This window comes from Chrysoperla carnea, chromosome 4 (genome assembly GCF_905475395.1).
Source record: "Chrysoperla carnea chromosome 4, inChrCarn1.1, whole genome shotgun sequence".
NCBI classification, from domain to species: domain Eukaryota; kingdom Metazoa; phylum Arthropoda; class Insecta; order Neuroptera; family Chrysopidae; genus Chrysoperla; species Chrysoperla carnea.
Genome location: NC_058340.1, coordinates 60,380,405 through 60,397,540, shown reverse-complemented (window position 1 = coordinate 60,397,540; position 17,136 = coordinate 60,380,405). Strand labels below are relative to the sequence as shown.

Genomic DNA, 17,136 nt, shown 5'->3' with positions numbered 1-17,136 from the left:
AAAAAGAAATAACTAATACAAAATTTGTAGGATTTCGCTCGTAAAATCGAATCTAACTGGATTTGACCATAAACCTGGCCAATCAAATCACGTGAAGGTCAAATCGATTTTTTTAAAGGGACTCTTAAATGATTTAATTATTGAATTAATGCACTATAAAAATATTCGAATGAAATTGGTGAATTTTGAAATTGTTGAACGGTGGGTTATCAATGAGTGGCCAGGATGATCCCAAGATTTAACTTCACTAGACTATTTCCTGTGGGGTTATTTAAAAATAAAGTATATACAACAAAATTTACTTCAATTAAGTGCTCGAATAAATCGAAAAATGGAGGCTATACTCCTACAAGTCTATCGCAATGCCATCCAGGAGTGTATATAAGGCTCACCGTCAAACTATTAAGGGTCGGTACTTTGAGCACTTTTTGTGACTTTTTCGATGTTCCGCCGATTTTTTTTTGTCTCCCGTATGAGGTTAAAGAAAGTTAATGACAAAAAATATATGAAAACAAGTGGCAAAAACGTTGCAACTGTTGAAAAATTTGATCAATTTTTTAACTTTTTCCATTTTTCATCCCTTTTTTAATAGATACACTGACTTTGTTTTAACATCTTTCATAAATTCCATAATCGAGTCACGGCTTAAACCTCATTTTTATATTTTACCAAACTTACCTTTAGCAATGCTCCAACCGGAAAAATCATAGAAATTTTGCTTATGGACTCAGGATCATATATGTATATGCATTCCCTATAATTCTAAAACTATTAGCTCTAGAACAGTCTTTTTTTTGGATTTAACATAGTTGTTGGTAATAACTATTTTTGCACCTGCCCATTTGGTACTTTTTTAAGTTACATCGAAAATTTATCATATCTTTTCGAACTCTAAAACTGAAAACTCCGTGAAAACCCAATGTTATAAAATTTAGTCGCGCACTTCCCCTTTTGTATTTATTTCCATAAACATAGCGGTATCGAAAATTTTCAATTCAATAGAAATGTCTATTTTTACTAGTTTATTACTTTATAAGAGTTCAAGGAAGTCATATGCAATGTGAATTTTATTTTATATAGACACTATATTGATGGTAAATTTTAATAATAATACATAGGTTAAAGATCAATAAATTATTGTAATAAATGATTATCGAGTATTTAATTTTTAATATTTAATATACATTTTAGTTAAATAGATAGTTATTATGCAATTCTAGGTAAATTTATTACTATTAATTACCCAGCGCAATGTTTTATAATATATGTATTTGATATGGGACGTATATGAGACGTGATTTGCATAGTACATAGGTTTTTATGCTTATTAATATTAATAAAAGTTGATAAAAGAATCGATGGTTTAGTTTTTGAGAGAAATAAAATGAGGAAAAGAACTTATGTTGGTAATTGATTAATGGTTTATAAATTAGCATGCAATTAATTAATTTTTTAAACAATGTATTCATTCACGGTATTAACGTAAATCGCTATCAATCGACCGCCCAGGATTGCAGAAGTGAACTTGCACATTCTCAGTTGGTACATTCTTTGTTAATATAGATTGTCCGTGAGCTAATCCTTATTCTTGGGTAGTCGTTCAAATCATTATTTCGATAGATAGAGAGATTCTTGGCTATAAGGTCTATGAAAAATCTTGTTCTCACTTTAAAAGATTCTCAAACTCTTTCTTTTGTAGACTTTGGCTTTTAATTCATGGCTTCAATTAGACACATATCCTGCTGAAAATTATCCACTTATCGTACCTCGTTCACTTGGTATTTTTCTCCCAGAAATGTCCAGAAACTTCTACAGGTTTTTAATTTCGGGGTTAATTCTTATCCTCTATATGCCATCGCCTATCGCGGGCTCATTGATTATTCTTAATGTTTTCTTTCTCGCTCTTTTAGGCTCTTTTTATCATTCTGCCAGGCTTCAACTATCAGAGTCAAATTACTACAGTCAGTATTAAAGCTTTATACATTCTATTCTTCTATTCTTTATATATTTATAGACTAAGGAGAGATTTTGAAGCATCGCACAATTTTTTAGTTTCTTTCGGGTACGGATATATAAGAACACTCTCCGTTAAATTTTCTTTCAAATGAGACCAAAAAAATTAAAATCGGTTTATCCGTTCAGACGCTACGATGTCACAGACAGACAAACACACAGACACACACACATAGCGGTCAAACTTATAACAGCCCTTTTTTTAGTTCGGGGGTTAAACAACAGAAAAACTTTTATCTCAGTTTAAATGGACTCTGGAGGTAAAAAAATAGAACGGAGAGTGCTCTATCCCAAATTTAGAAGGGCTTTGCAAATGAGTAAGGCCCCTAAAATGACGAAAAATGGAGTTTTTTTTCTCTAAACTGAACAGATCAGAATCTAGAAAATAGCTTCGAACACTTTCGATTTTCTAGAACTCTCTTTCCAATCAGAATAAACTAAATCAAAATTGGTTCTTCCGTTTAAGAGCTTTGGCTGGTTCATCCGTTTAGGAGCCTCAGGCAGATCTACAGATACACACGTTAACTTTATCTGTCTTTTTTTTTGTACATGTGACAGAAGCGTCATCAACATTTAAAAAATTTAACGCATCATACCTATTTTGAAAATTTTACATTAAAACATAATTTTTGTCTCCATCTGTGTATAAATTCAGCGTTACAAATGTGAGATATAGGTACTACATAATATACAACAGGTACAAAAATAGTTGTTACAAACCGTTACGAAACAAATTTTGTTCTTTACATTCTTTACACTTTTTAAAACGCTCAAAAATCATCCGTGTCTAATAATTTTTATTCACAATCTTACACAAAAAAAACCTAACTATTGTAAAAACACTGTTACAAAATTAATTTCGTAGGAGGTCCTCAAAGTATGTTAACAACTGTTGCACGCTAATACTCACATAATATTATTTAAAAACCGAACAGAATAATCCTTCTTGGATCATTTGATGTATTATCCTTTTGGTGCATATGCGTAATTTAACATTATCATGCATGTGCATCAATGGTACGGGGCCCCCAAGCTACAAAAGCCCCTTACGTGTGCAATCGTAAATTAGTAAAATGTTATCCACAATGTCACTTAAGGGGCCATTCATTAATTACGTAAGCATTTTAGAAAAACTGAAATCGTCTTCAACTATAGATGATTTAACAAATCAATTTGTTTGGCTAGTTCAATTTCTAAGAGGAAGTGATTGCTTGTAATCAATAAATATTTAGTTTAATTTAATGCAAACATTTTTGTTTCTTTTTTGAGATATCTTCACCCTTTATTTGAGCCCCTTAACTAATTTTGATACAGGGTCCCTCCAAGGCGAGCTACGCCACTGATCCTTATGCAACAAATCTGTAACTATAATATATTTTACACTGGCTATCCCATTGAGCTTTGTACTCGAATAATTTTTTTGAATTATCATGTCAAAAAGTACACATAGGTATGCCGTAAAAAATATCGAAACTCCCATGAGCGTCTCATTGAAATACCGATTGAAAAAAAATATTTCAATTAGTGCGTGTTATAATCGTCAAAAACATGCTTAAGTAATTAATAAGTGGACCCCTACGGGCTATCAAAGCTACACATAAAGGCATTGAAAGTACCTATATGACTAGGAAAATGGCTTTATGTGAAACTTTTTCAAACTGCCCCAAAAATGTTTTGAAATGTTCTTCGAAATGTTCTGATCAAAAGCTCTCACGGCCACAAAATTTTTTAGCGGATAGTTTTCGAACTACGGGCTTTCAAAGCTAAACATACATTATACTTATATAGCTCATAGCTCGAAAACTAACCTTTAAAACATTTTGTGGCCTTGCGAGCTTTTGATCAGAACGATCCGAAGAACATTTTGGGAGCGGTTGGAAAAAGTTTCACTGAAAGCCATTTTCCTAGTCATATAGTTACTATAAATATATGTGAGGCTTTGATAGCCCGTAGCTCGAAAACTATTCGTTAAAAAGTTTTGTGGCCGTGAGGTTTTGACTGACAAAAAGAATGTAATGATGTTTTGACTGACAAAGATTAAATCGAAGGGTTAACAAAAAACAATAACTTGAAAATCGATAAAACTTTTCTCAATTGTAAAAAATTGGCAAGCCGTGAAAATAATGAAAAAAATATTATTGAAAAATGATTTTCTTTTTTTAATTATATCATTAAATAATTAATCTATGGATAATTTGAAAAAATCTTTTTGCAAAAAACTTAAGCGGAAAACTTTCCTACTGATACGTCTAGTTACGCCTTTACTTTTTTTAATTTATCGTCGTATATCTCGAAAATGAAAAGTCCTTGTCCATATGAACTCTTTCTCTTAATTTTTATGCAAAGACCTGCATTTTTTAGCAATAAGAATGAATTAATGGAATAAGTTGTGGGGCCAAAAATTACTAACAATACACTCGATATTTTTTTACATACGCAACGATATCCGACGATATCCATAGCGTATAAAAGAGAAAGTACCTACATGTATAGTTATTATTGACTGTCATACTATAAATAAAATAAATAATTATCACAATTGTGTAGGTGAGTATTTGAAATTTTTTTAATCGTTGCAATCAAAAAAAAAAAAAAATTTTTTTATTTCGTATTTAAACCTAAATTTTATTACACCAATTAAATATTGAAATATTATGTATGTATATGTTATGAGATAGTCAAAGAAAAAGATATCTCTGTGATAGATATTACATAGATATAAATATCATTTGAATGTTGTATTTAAATAGAAAACTTATTTATTTGAAAGGTTTTTTCAGTTTTTCTGTTATTTGGTTGTTACAAATCTCAAATAAATTATTTATAAATAATTGAAGATACATTATTATTATTTAAAAAACAATTTTAATGCATGAGTTCAAATATTTTGACTTTGAACACATCACTTTTAGTAAAAGACTATTTATCTTCTTTACTTTTTTTTATAGTCAAATAATAGTTTATTTCAAATCAGCTTCATTTTCTTGTAGTGCACTTGTTATTACCTCATTAAGTAAAATATGTTAAAATAAAAACCCCGATAATAGCTTCGATTCCATTACAACAATCGAGGTCTACTTGATGGGAATAATGTAAAGTAGCGAATTTCCTGAAAAGGAAATGGAACTATTGCTTTTGTACTGATGATGGAATTATGAAAAAATTTCTTCAAATGTTCATCAATCCTACCTAATAGATGGCAAAAACGACCATCGTTAACATTTAAACATAGGAATGTATACATATGTATCTATACGTTTAGGTATGTGTCTGTAAACTCTCTAGCGGTCGCAATTTAAGCCCGATTTGAATAAAATTTGATTTTAAGAAGGGTTTTGGTATTTGAAATGTCAAGTTCGTTAATAAGAAAAATCGACAGATAAACGAGGGAGGAGATGTTGCGAAATGTACAAAATTTTAAATTTTTTCAAAATGATGATAATTTTTGTATTTTTTGAATCGAGAAGAGTTAATTTTCGTAATTTTTCGTATTTCACTTTTGCTAAGCTATATACTAGTAGATTTATTATGATCTCAAATATCAACAAAATCTAATATAACTGGATTCGAATCTAAAAGGAGCCAATGTGTGAGGCCACTCATATTATAACATCGGGCGGGCCTTAAAAGTATTTACGAAACCGCGAACAATTTTGAAAATCTCGAAATATAGATGGTCAAAACTATAAAATTAAAAGATATATAGGTAATCGAAGACCAGATGGTCAATGCTCGTAGTGCATGAGCTGCGTTAGCTAAGTGAATTCCCTCAGAGATTGAAAAAAAATAACACATCTTTCTTAAAATAGAATATTGGAATTTTTGGTTTTCCAAGAATTTTTATTTCGAAAACTAAGCGCCTAGAGAAAAAAATCACAAGAGTACTTCCTTCAGAAAATCTATAATAAGAAATTTTCATTGCTTCTGTTACAATCTATTCTAGGTCGTTACATTCTAAAACATTTAATAAGTTACTTTTTTTTTTCATTTTTAAAAGATTCGCTACTCAGCTCTTCTTTAAACTTATACTTGCAGTTTTTTTGCTTCATTGGATTCAATTCTGTGAAATATGAATTATAATTCAAATAATTATCTATTCATTACACATAACTTATGGCATTAGCATTAATACTTTCTTATTATAAATATAAACACTATCTAACTTCTTGTAGATTTACCTATACACGGAAGGAGGTATTACCTGTTATTAGAATATATATTCCAAGTTCAATGTTTGAAATACTGGAGTTGTTTGTTTATATATCAACTTGGAAAACGTATTAAGTTTGTGAAGTTTTCAATTTTCATACATATGCTTATTCTTATAAGTATTTTCCATTCGAGTATTTTGAAATTAAGTTAATATGTTGGGAAAATTAAACATGAGTGTATATTTCTACGGAGTACTACATACTAGTTTGCTAAGACATCCCGGATTTCCTTAATTTTTATAGAAAAATAATAAAGCAATAGATTTTGTGCTCAATATTCTAAAAAAAAATATGACTCAATACAAAATTAACAACGTTAGAAGTGAAAATGTTTGTGGAATACCACTGTTTCAAATTGTGGTATACTTCAAATAGTGGTATATCTCACTAGCAAATAGTGAATAGTCACTATTTTTTCTATTTCGAACTTAAAAGAGTAAAATACGGACTGTACTTTATTGTGGTGAAACTTAAAAGCAATATTTAGTCGCAAAAACGAAGCAATAAAGTTCGAAAAATTTGAACAGTCAGTCGGATTTGAATGCGGTTTTCGGCATTCGATTTGTTAGAGCGTCAGGAATTTTTGTGACCTAAATTGATTTATATGAAATTAAAAATATGCATTTTGCAAAAATAATATCCATTTTATCCATTTTTGCATTTTAAATTAACAGTAAATATACTTAATTCACAATTCGTTTAATAGGTTTTCGGGTCGTTAAACACGAATATCGCGACAAAATTAGTCTACGAGGTACCTGGTGCCTTTCGGAAAATTTGTTAAATAATCGGTCGAAGCTCATTACTCAAGACTATGGGGTCGCTGAAGGTAGTCGCACTAGGTACCTGGTACCTGGGGTACCTAGGATGTTCTAGGTACCTTGGGCAACAGGTACCTACGAGACCAATTCCGCGATATTCACCGACCCCAAAAACCCTCGAGTAACAAGTTTGGAATCATTTTTATCACTATTAACCGAATTGTGAATATAGTATATTTACGGTTAATTTAAAATGAAATTGTAAATTGCATATTAGTTTCTTGCAAATTACATATTTTTAATTTCTTATAGATCAATTTAGGTCACAAATTTTTCTGATACTCTAACGAATCGAATGCCGAAAACCGCATTCAAATCCGACTTACTTTCTTGCTTCGTTTCTACGACTTATTATCTAGAAACTTATGGAACAGCTGAACAAGGCCAGGCATTACAGCTAGTTATATAACATAAATCTATTTTCTAGGCCACTCTGTTTTAATATCATGATGGGCATGTGATTGAAAACACCCATCATTAAAGTCAAATAAAATTTAGCTCAAATGACAACACATAAAACATATAATTATAGAAGAATCATTAAATATTAAAAAGTTCGTCTCGTCTCGTCGCGTCGCGGTCGTATCAATTTTAAGATGTAACAATTTAAATGTGAAAATAATAACAGTCCTAAAAAATAAATCATGAAATTTAATCTACAATCAAGGTGGTCTACACTTATCGTTTAATTTAAAATACAGAAATTTATTTTGTAAGGTGTGTATAAATAAAACGATGGTGTTAAATGTTTTTAATGCGAGTTTATGTTTGTTATATAATTTGGGTTTATTATTTATTTAATTCACGTGAATTGAAAACAATAAGTATATCATTAAAATTGGAATAAATATCAAAAAATAAATATATAATACGATTGTTGGATTATATTATTAAGTATTTTAAATATATTAACAAAATATTTACTTCCTATTTATAATTTATTTTTACTTTACCTACACAGATTCTTTCGAAATTCATGTTCATATAAATTAAATCACTTTCAATATAATAATTTTTTATTCATTATTGCCTATCGATCCATTATTGCCTGCGTCAAACTTAATTTTTGCACTCAAATTACAATTAGCTTATTGTCATTGCATAAAAAATTGTGCAGAACTAATCCCGAATTCGTAAAAAAAAAATACGAGGGGAGCTCGTACGTATTGTCTCTTTCATACTCGAGCGGTACTTACTTCGGTCGTGGTTTTAAATCTTATGTCGTATGAAATTGACAATTTTCGACACTTGTTTCACAATCTAATATGTATTGTGAAAGTTTGGATGGATGCATGTTACTCTTTCACGCAAAAACTGGAATAGCACATAGGCTACTTGGCTACCATTTATCTCGGTAAAATGTATGGGTGCTGTGGGATAGATTTGTTTTAATTTTGCATTGAGCAAAGGATCGACATGATTTTTTGCATAGATAGTGGTAGTTTAAGGGTTAGAAGATGACATAGGCTAATTTTTTTCCTGGAAAAACGCACTATTCCTATGGGATAGCATACAGGAACCGTGTTTTTAAAGGGTTCTGTAAAAGTTCGTGAAATAAATTTTAACGCATTTTTCTCAAGAAGATTTGATAAATTTACACAGTAACGATAAACACTCTCAAATCTCTTTTAATCGAGGATAACACCACTCTCTTTTAATCGCGAGTAATCGCGGTTTAATCTATTAGCACTGGCAAAATAACCGTGTAAAATTTACTAAGAAAATTGTCTACAAATTCTATAATTCAAAGAGAGGCATGAAAAAAGTTTTTCATTTTTCTAAAAAACGATTTTCTTGCTTGAAGTTTTCCTATACTTCTTATAATTAATAATGAGATTTAACCTCCGTTTTTCAGAAATCTATCTATAACTGAGCCCACACTCATCATTACAACTACATTCAATATAAAATTAAATTTTTATGATGTAGGTGGAGTCGTTTACTTCGTTCTTCTCCAAGTGACGACAGTGTGATGAATTTTCTGCTCCATTAATTATAATTGCTCACACTGCCGTTGCCCGGATGCAAACTCAGAGTCAGTAGCCGAACGTTTTATAGACGATTTAGATCACACGACCACTGAGCCTATTACTTCTTATCAGTTACGAAAATTAGTTAAAAGTAACCTAGAAAGTCAAACTCAAATCCAAACTCTCTCTAAAGGGAAAAAGAAACCCACTCCAACTAATATTACTTTTATTTAGTCCTAGAAAGTTATTCCTGTGATTTTTTAACACTCATTCATACTTGAATAAACAGGTCATTAACGTTTTAGGAATGTACGATATCTTAAAATAGAATAGTCGAACAAATTAACGATATTTTCCCTCCAGGATGGTTGTTAGCTTTTCAAATGCGGAACTAGAAAGCACTAAAAACATTGTATCGATAAGAACTGTCGATCAATAAAAATAACTCATTCAAAAATACACTTGCAAATCCACAACCTACACAATCAAATCAAGTATTGAATCTCAACCTCAAATCATTAGTTTAGTGAATGACAAGAAACACGTTTTAAGCAGTCAAGTGATAATCCCATAAATGGACATACAATATACATTCACATATACTTTACACTAGCAATAAAACCTATATGTGACAGTAGTTCGGTATTACACTATACAAATTACTACAGCAATCTTACAGTTACATGAGACGCAATTTTTCACTACCCAAGACCAGGTACCTTTCGTTATTAACGCCAATCTGCTAATCCCTCCATTTTTTTCTAGCTGTGAAAATGCCCCCTTCGACTTGAAAAACAAGGAATGCAAAGTTTTTTGAATAAATAAGAATCACAAACCCTAAATTTCGTAAACTGAGTATCTCGCAAGCAAGAGTACAGAAGCAAGACGTCAGCTGTAAAACTAGTATGCGCATAGAATGAAAGTAAAGTTGTTGGAATAAAATGTATAAAAAAATGTAATAACTCAAAAATGGATGGACATATGTCTCCAGTGATTTAAAATCTATTCACATCGATATTTTTTCTCTAACCCACTTCGAAAATACTTTAAAATTGGCTAAAAAGTTTGCGCCTTTCTTTTATTTCCACTTGAATATTTTTCACGATGAAAAGTTATAAAAAACAAAGAAGAATTAATCTCGCAAAATATTCACCTGAATGCACACAAGACCAAACTCTGTTGGCCTTTAAAGAAACTAAATGATCTCCAGATTTTCATTGTCATGAAGGTAAGAAAGCACTCTGATTACGATCTATATTTAAGTTTTTAGTGTAATAGCTGCTTAAATTATTTTGTTGTATGCGGTCATCCACCACCGAAGATTATTGTGAAAATTGCCACTGTCAAATTGGTTGGAATTTCAATAAATTTAAAGAAAGTTGTAATGGTGTGTTGTGTAATTGAATTCCGCATACGAAAGTAGAGGAATGAATATAAGTTTTTTTCTGGCCGTGTACCAAGAACAAAAAAAATTGTGTATTATATTTCTCTTAATATGGAATACAATACAACCTGCCTAGATCCCCTTAATAAAGAATTTAAAAGTACTTGTGTGCACAAGTACAAATGTACATACAATATTAATCTTTTTCGCTGAATATTCTCGCTCGGCATGTTCTCTCGTAGAGAAGATTTCCAAGTCTAGACGGACAGAACAATACATTCAAAACTATTGTATTTGTATGGAATATTATCATGATACTGGCATGGCGTTGTTGACTGCACACACACTAAACACAAAAAGCAAGCAAACATTGCACCATATTCATATACAGAGTCTCTTAAAAAGGGGTGCTATAATTCGAGAATAAGAGAAAGCATTAAAAAACAAGTGAAAACAAACAATTGACTGAGTTAATTATTGAAATATCATGTATAGACAGTGTTGATTACGCAATCGTTTGTTTTTTATGTCCTGTAAGTAAAGAAAGATAATCACTCTTAGGTAGTCAGATTACTCATATTCCCATATATAATGTTCTAATATAATCCCGTCCTAATCTGCACATTCACGGGTAAACAATGATGTTTACGAAAACATGTTTCAAACAAAAGTTTGTTCTATCTTTAACGGTTTATAAGATGAGTCCTTCGGACCCAAGACCCAATTGACCTATGTTGCCCATTTACGAACTCGAGTTCACTTTTTACTTCCTGAACACCTTATAAAAATATCAGCTTAATATCTCTTTTCCGAAATTAATATATACCAAATATTATATACCAAACCAAAATTACCTATACCAAAATTTAGTACATATACAATATACATGGTATAACTATTGTTTTGCAAATATGAAAGGAAACATGGCAAGACAGATATTTGAAGGGTTTTGGTCAAGCACGCGTCTACTAAGTTACGCTACGAAAAATCTTGTATCTTGTGAGTTCCTATCTCTTACCATCTCTTGGAAATCTATCTCTTACCAACCTAAAATCCATAGCTTGCAAACTCGGAAAACGGAAAAAAAATCAAAGTCGAATTTAAGATACCAGAAAGTTTCTCGCTATAAAATGGAAAACCAAAGTAAACACAAAGTAACTCTCTGCTGTCAAATCGGTTATCATCCAAAACAGTGTTAGCAACCACAATTGGCTCAAAGATACGAAATTCTAAACAAGACACTCGTTAGATCTTAACTGTAGAGGTTCTTATTATAATTATTTTTATGCATAGACTAAAATTGCAAATAAACGCCATTGTTCTTGCTAATAAACGCTTTTACCAGGCTGTAATAAACTTGCTGCGTCCATCTATAAAAGCACTAATTTTTCTTGATTAATTTCTCCTTCTTTTAACCCCCAAATTAAAAAAGGGGTGTTATAATAAGTGATTGACAGCTATTAGTGGGTGTGTGTGTATGTCTGTCTGTGGCATCGTAGCGCCTAAACGGATGAACCGATTTTGATTTTTTTTTGTTTCGTTTGAAAGGTAATTTGGAGAGTGCTCTTAGCATATGTTTAGGGTAAAGTACCGAAAAAACTAAAAAATTGGCAATGATCTTCAAAATCTGTTCAATTTGGAAATGGCTTTAAGGAAAAAGATACTTTTATAGCGAGTGTTCTTAGATATGTTTCAAGTGCGAGTTTAGGGTTCCGTATCCGAAAAATTTGTCGGGGATTTTTTTAATTTTGTAAATTCCACTATCAATAAAAATGAGCTAACCACCTTATGTTCTTGGCTATCTATGGCCATTTTTTGATACATTCTGTATATTTTTTTTTTAAATGTGTCTTAAATAGTATTTATCTGTGTAATTTTAGAGAATGAAGGAGATTCACATATTTATATCCAACCCAACGTATTTTATATATGTATAAAAAACAGACATGTTTTAACGCAGTCACACCTTTTCTTTGATTGTTGTAAATACACTTCAATGAACCCTGTTATTAGTAAAAAAAAAAAAAGAATTGAATGCAGTCATATCTTCTATCATAAAATGTATGGTAATATTTATAAGAATTAATATTCACCCATAAGTAATGAATTTTCAACATACATCTTTATTAATAACTCCGTTTGCTTATTTTTATATTATATTCAAATTTTTTGTATCACAGGGACGGCATTACTTATTAGAAAAGTTTTTTAATACGTGAAGTTTACAAAATAGCAGTTCATATATTTATGGTGGAAATGATAGGCTAATATGCGCTTCCACTCATACGTAAACCCTAACTCTGTCTGTCTGTCTGTATGTATGTAATTATATGTATATGTATTTATGCTACGGAATCACGCCTACACGATTTAAATGAAATTTCATACAGAGATAGTTTAGAGCCTGAGAAAGGATACAGAGATAGCTTGGAGCCTGAGAAAGGATACATGCTATTTTTTCATGCGAAAAAAGGGCTGTAAGGGATTGAAATGGGTGTGCTTGAAAAACTTAAAAAGTTCTGTATCGTTTAAGCTCAAATTTTGACTCGATATACAACTAGCTTCAAGAATGATTTTTATCTATTTTTAACCTTCGAGGGAGGGTATGGAAGACTGGGGCTTGAAAGTGGGAATGAACAATTTTACTTCTAACAATTTTTCACGTAAAACCAACATGAACTGAAATAGTTGACCTTACTTCTAAAATTCAAGATAACCACTCAGTTTTGAATACGAGGGGAAATCCTTACCTATCATTAAAATTTCTTCGAACTGATTTAACGCAAATTTAGACTCTGGCTGACTTTGTTTTTACTATAATATTGATAAAAACAGAGTTGACTTGCATAACCTTGTACATATCTTTCAATTCCTTGAAATACTATAGTAAATTTTTTTTTTTTAAATCATTCTGTATAAAAATTGTAATTTTCTTAAAATAAATTTGGAAAAAAAATATTCAAATACGATAAAAAATGATAAAAAGAATACGATATATAGACGGCGGAGGGGGTGAACTCGTATTTATATTAGAGATAATAATTATTGAAATCAAACTATCAACATCCAAAACTAAACTTATTTAGTTATTCTGAAGAATTTTTCTTGTCAACAGCAATAAAATAATTATTCCAATAATAATTAAAACATGGCGAAATATAGTTTAATATTTTTTATAATAACATTAACAGCATTTTTAACAATAAATTCAGTGCAATGTAATTCTTCCGAGGAAGAGAAAAGTCATCATTTTACAATGGGTTTTATGCAAGGCGGTGATCGTTTATTGTATCGTGGAATAATCGTAAAAAAATCGAAAATCTTACAAGTTCGCACCAAAGATATTACATTCCCTGAAATAGCCGGAATTCCAGTTGGACCAACAATTACATTCATTAAAGCTACGGATCAATACCAAAATGGAGAAGGTGGATATGCATCAATCTACGAAGGTGGAGTTGGCCAGAAAACCGTTACGATGCATCTAAAATCTCAACGTGGTCATGGATTTAATTTCTTGATTGAAATTTATGGACATTAAATTTATCTTAATTTTGTTAATTTGTGAATAATTTATTAAATAAATAATTTGTTTAAATTATAATTCTTTTTTATTTGGGGGAAGAATAATAAAGAATCGACCGAAAAATAAATAAATAGTATTTTTCATTTGTTTAAAAATTTTAAGCTTAAGGAACACTACATGTTTTTGTTGACATTAGTACTTTTGGGAATTGATTTTTGCTACTTTAAAAATGGACCCTTGGAGCTTTTAAATTAAAAAATTGAAATATTTTAAAATTATATAAGCCGTTAGTGTAATAACTTATTAATAAATTAAGTTTATAAGACTATATAAGGAACTAAGAGCGAAATCATCGCTGACCTAATTCGCATATTCACCCCGAAGAATGTTCCTTTCAACTAATTTTAACGCGAACTACACAAGCCTAGAGATTAGCGTAATCAACGACTTCTAAGATATCTGTCCTATTATTAACTGTTTTCTACACGTAAAACTAATCAAAATGTCGTATTGTAGCAGTGAATTAGTCCAGTTTTACTAAAAGAGAAACTAAAATAAGCATAGACAAACTAAAAACGTACATAAGTAACGAGGATAAAAAAGAGAAAGAATTAGGAAACTTGGCCACAAAGGAAAAATGAAGCTGCTATAAATACCCGGAATCTCGTTATTGACTTTTTACAAATACACAGTCTAAAAAATTTGAAAGGAGATGTATCAATAACGCCTCACATTTATATATTCTGAAAGGAGATTGTGTGCCTAATGAAAGAATGTATTTTTCGAAAAAAAAAAGTACAATTATTACCTATTACTTGTAGGATGCCAAACTTTAGCTAAACTGGAATTTTTGCTCAAAGTGTTACATTTTCAGTAACATTTCAACTTTTTTACTATAGAGCAAGATTGAATTTTTTGTAAACCGTTAGGTGTTAGGTAAAGCTTCCAAAATTTTAGTAATATTAACAAATAAAATTTCAAAATTTTGCGTGTAACTGTAGCTCTGAACGAAAAAATGTGATAAATAGAGGGCAAGGAGCAACCTGTTTGTTTATATTATAGATAATAATTATTGATAACTGTCTCTCAGTATCTTAAATATAGAATTATTTACACTGATCAGCAATAAAAACGATGCACTAAGAAAAATTTTATTGTTTATTCGTAATTATTGAACCTAGGTAGGTAGATTGAAGTCCTTTTCGCTCTTCAGAAGTGATCAGAGCCGACACTCACTCGGAGGTTGGAGACCCATTTCATTGTACCTACCTATATTATTTTTTTGCATTAGGTAGCTTTTTTCTCCTTATTTATTAATTTTAAGACACTTAATGTGCAGGTTATCATTCGAAATAATATTGAGCTTGTTCAGCTTGTTCGCATTCAAATATTTTTTATCTAACAGAAAATTAGCGCGTTCCCTCTTTTATAAAACGTAAAAGAACGAACGCGCTTTGTGTTTAGCTTTCTGTTATCACAGCAACGTCAGCTTCACAGTATAAGCTGTTCTATGGCGATGGTGTATAGACACCTGAAATTAATATACGATCGATGTTTGTGATAACTTTTAATCATTTTAGACAAGAAAGTGTGCATAAATATGGCACACGGAGAAAATAATTAGTGAATTAGAATAAACTCGTTTCCTTGGCTGGTGACGTTCTTATAACAAGTAAATATTATCTTGAGCCAACGATCTCTAAACTTATTTCAAGAAAATAAGTATTTGACTGCATAAAAATTTTTCTCAAATTTCATTTCCTTGAAACAATAATTTATTCGCTGTAATTAAGTTTGGGTAATGTATTTGAGTAATTTCATATAGTTGGCCTAAATACTTTTACAAAAAGCTTTCAACTTCATATATATCTAAACCCTCGAAACTTACAACAAGTAAACAACTTCTTGCAATATCATTTCAAAACAACCAAGAAATTATTTAGTTCGACGGAGAAATTATTTTTTTGGTTCAATAATATAATGTTTCACTTTTAATAATTATATAAACAATCTAAGTTTAATTATTAAATAAATTTGGTTAAATTTTTCATCTGGATTTAAAGATAAAATAGAAAAATAATAGATGGTTCTAGTTTCCAGTTAAAATCCATCAAATATAATTCCGGATTAATGTCCGACAAATAAAAAATACGGGGAGGGAAACTGTGCTTATTTATATTAGAGATAATAATTATTGAAATCGAACTATCTATCAATATTCAAGACTAGACATCTTTAGTTATTCACTAAATCTAACTAATCTTGTGCGTACAGCAATAAAATAATTATTTCAATAATAATTAAAAAATGTCGAAATGTTTAATATTTTTTATAATAACAATAACAACATTTTTAGCAATAAATTCAGTGCACTGTGATTCCTACGAAGAAGAGAAAAGTCATCATTTCTTAATGGGTTTTATGAAAGGTGGGGATCGTTTATTGTACAAAGGAATATTTGTAAAAAAGGCAAAATGGTTTAGAAAACGCACACAAGATATTAAATTCCCTGAAATAGCTGGAATTGCATTTGGACCAACAATTACATTCATTAAAGTTACGGATCAATATCAGAATGGCGAAGGTGGATATGCATCAATTTATGAAGGAGGAGTTGGAGAGAAATCCGTTACGATGCATCTAAAATCACAACGTGGTCATGGTTTTAATTTCATGATTGAAATCTACGGACATTCAATTTAAATTTGTTTTTAATTTGTGAATAATTTATTAAATAAATAATATTTGTTATTAAATTTGTTTTTATTTTGGTGAAAAATAAACGTGTAAGAGTAGGAGAGATCTTCAAAAGAATTTCATAAACCGGAATATAATAAGTTCGGAAAATAATTAAATAATATTTTTGATTTGTTTATTAACTTTTTATAAATAATAGGGTATTTTCGGTAGTGAAAAATAAATTATGTAATTTGATAAAAATTAAAATTTATGTAGAAAAATATTTAAATATTCTGATTTTGAGCCATAAAAACACATTGTTTTATTATATTAAAATTAAAAGTCATAGTTTTTTATCTGTATAGCACGTGGCCTAAAACACGAGCCGACATGATGTGACATCATATAGGCAAAAATAATATGTATTATTTATTAATTTGTTGATGGCTTTCATAGTAATTGTAGAATATGCTACCGTCAACTTTCATTACATACAAGACTGTTATTTTTCCCAATATTACGTCACCAAAAT

The 17,136-nt window shown here is 30.2% G+C and overlaps 3 protein-coding genes across 3 annotated transcripts in view; all 3 read left to right on the top strand.

The window, feature by feature from the left end:
- LOC123299085 (protein Wnt-5b-like) overlaps positions 1-17,136 on the top strand; it is a 66,279-nt gene that overhangs the window by 47,699 nt on the left and 1,444 nt on the right. The gene's annotated exons all lie outside the window — the stretch shown is intronic.
- LOC123299088 (probable salivary secreted peptide) lies at positions 13,454-14,018 on the top strand. The gene has a single exon (XM_044881308.1). It carries the CDS (start codon positions 13,548-13,550, stop codon positions 13,938-13,940), a length of 393 nt encoding a protein of 130 aa, XP_044737243.1. The 5' UTR covers positions 13,454-13,547; the 3' UTR covers positions 13,941-14,018.
- LOC123299087 (probable salivary secreted peptide) lies at positions 16,186-16,640 on the top strand. Its single transcript, XM_044881307.1, has one exon. It carries the CDS (start codon positions 16,233-16,235, stop codon positions 16,626-16,628), a length of 396 nt encoding a protein of 131 aa, XP_044737242.1. The 5' UTR covers positions 16,186-16,232; the 3' UTR covers positions 16,629-16,640.

Excerpts from the sequence above, each read along its gene's own strand:
- LOC123299088 (XM_044881308.1), top strand. The coding sequence starts at position 13,548 with ATGGCGAAATATAGTTTAATATTTTTTATAATAACATTAACAGCATTT.
- LOC123299087 (XM_044881307.1), top strand. The coding sequence starts at position 16,233 with ATGTCGAAATGTTTAATATTTTTTATAATAACAATAACAACATTTTTA.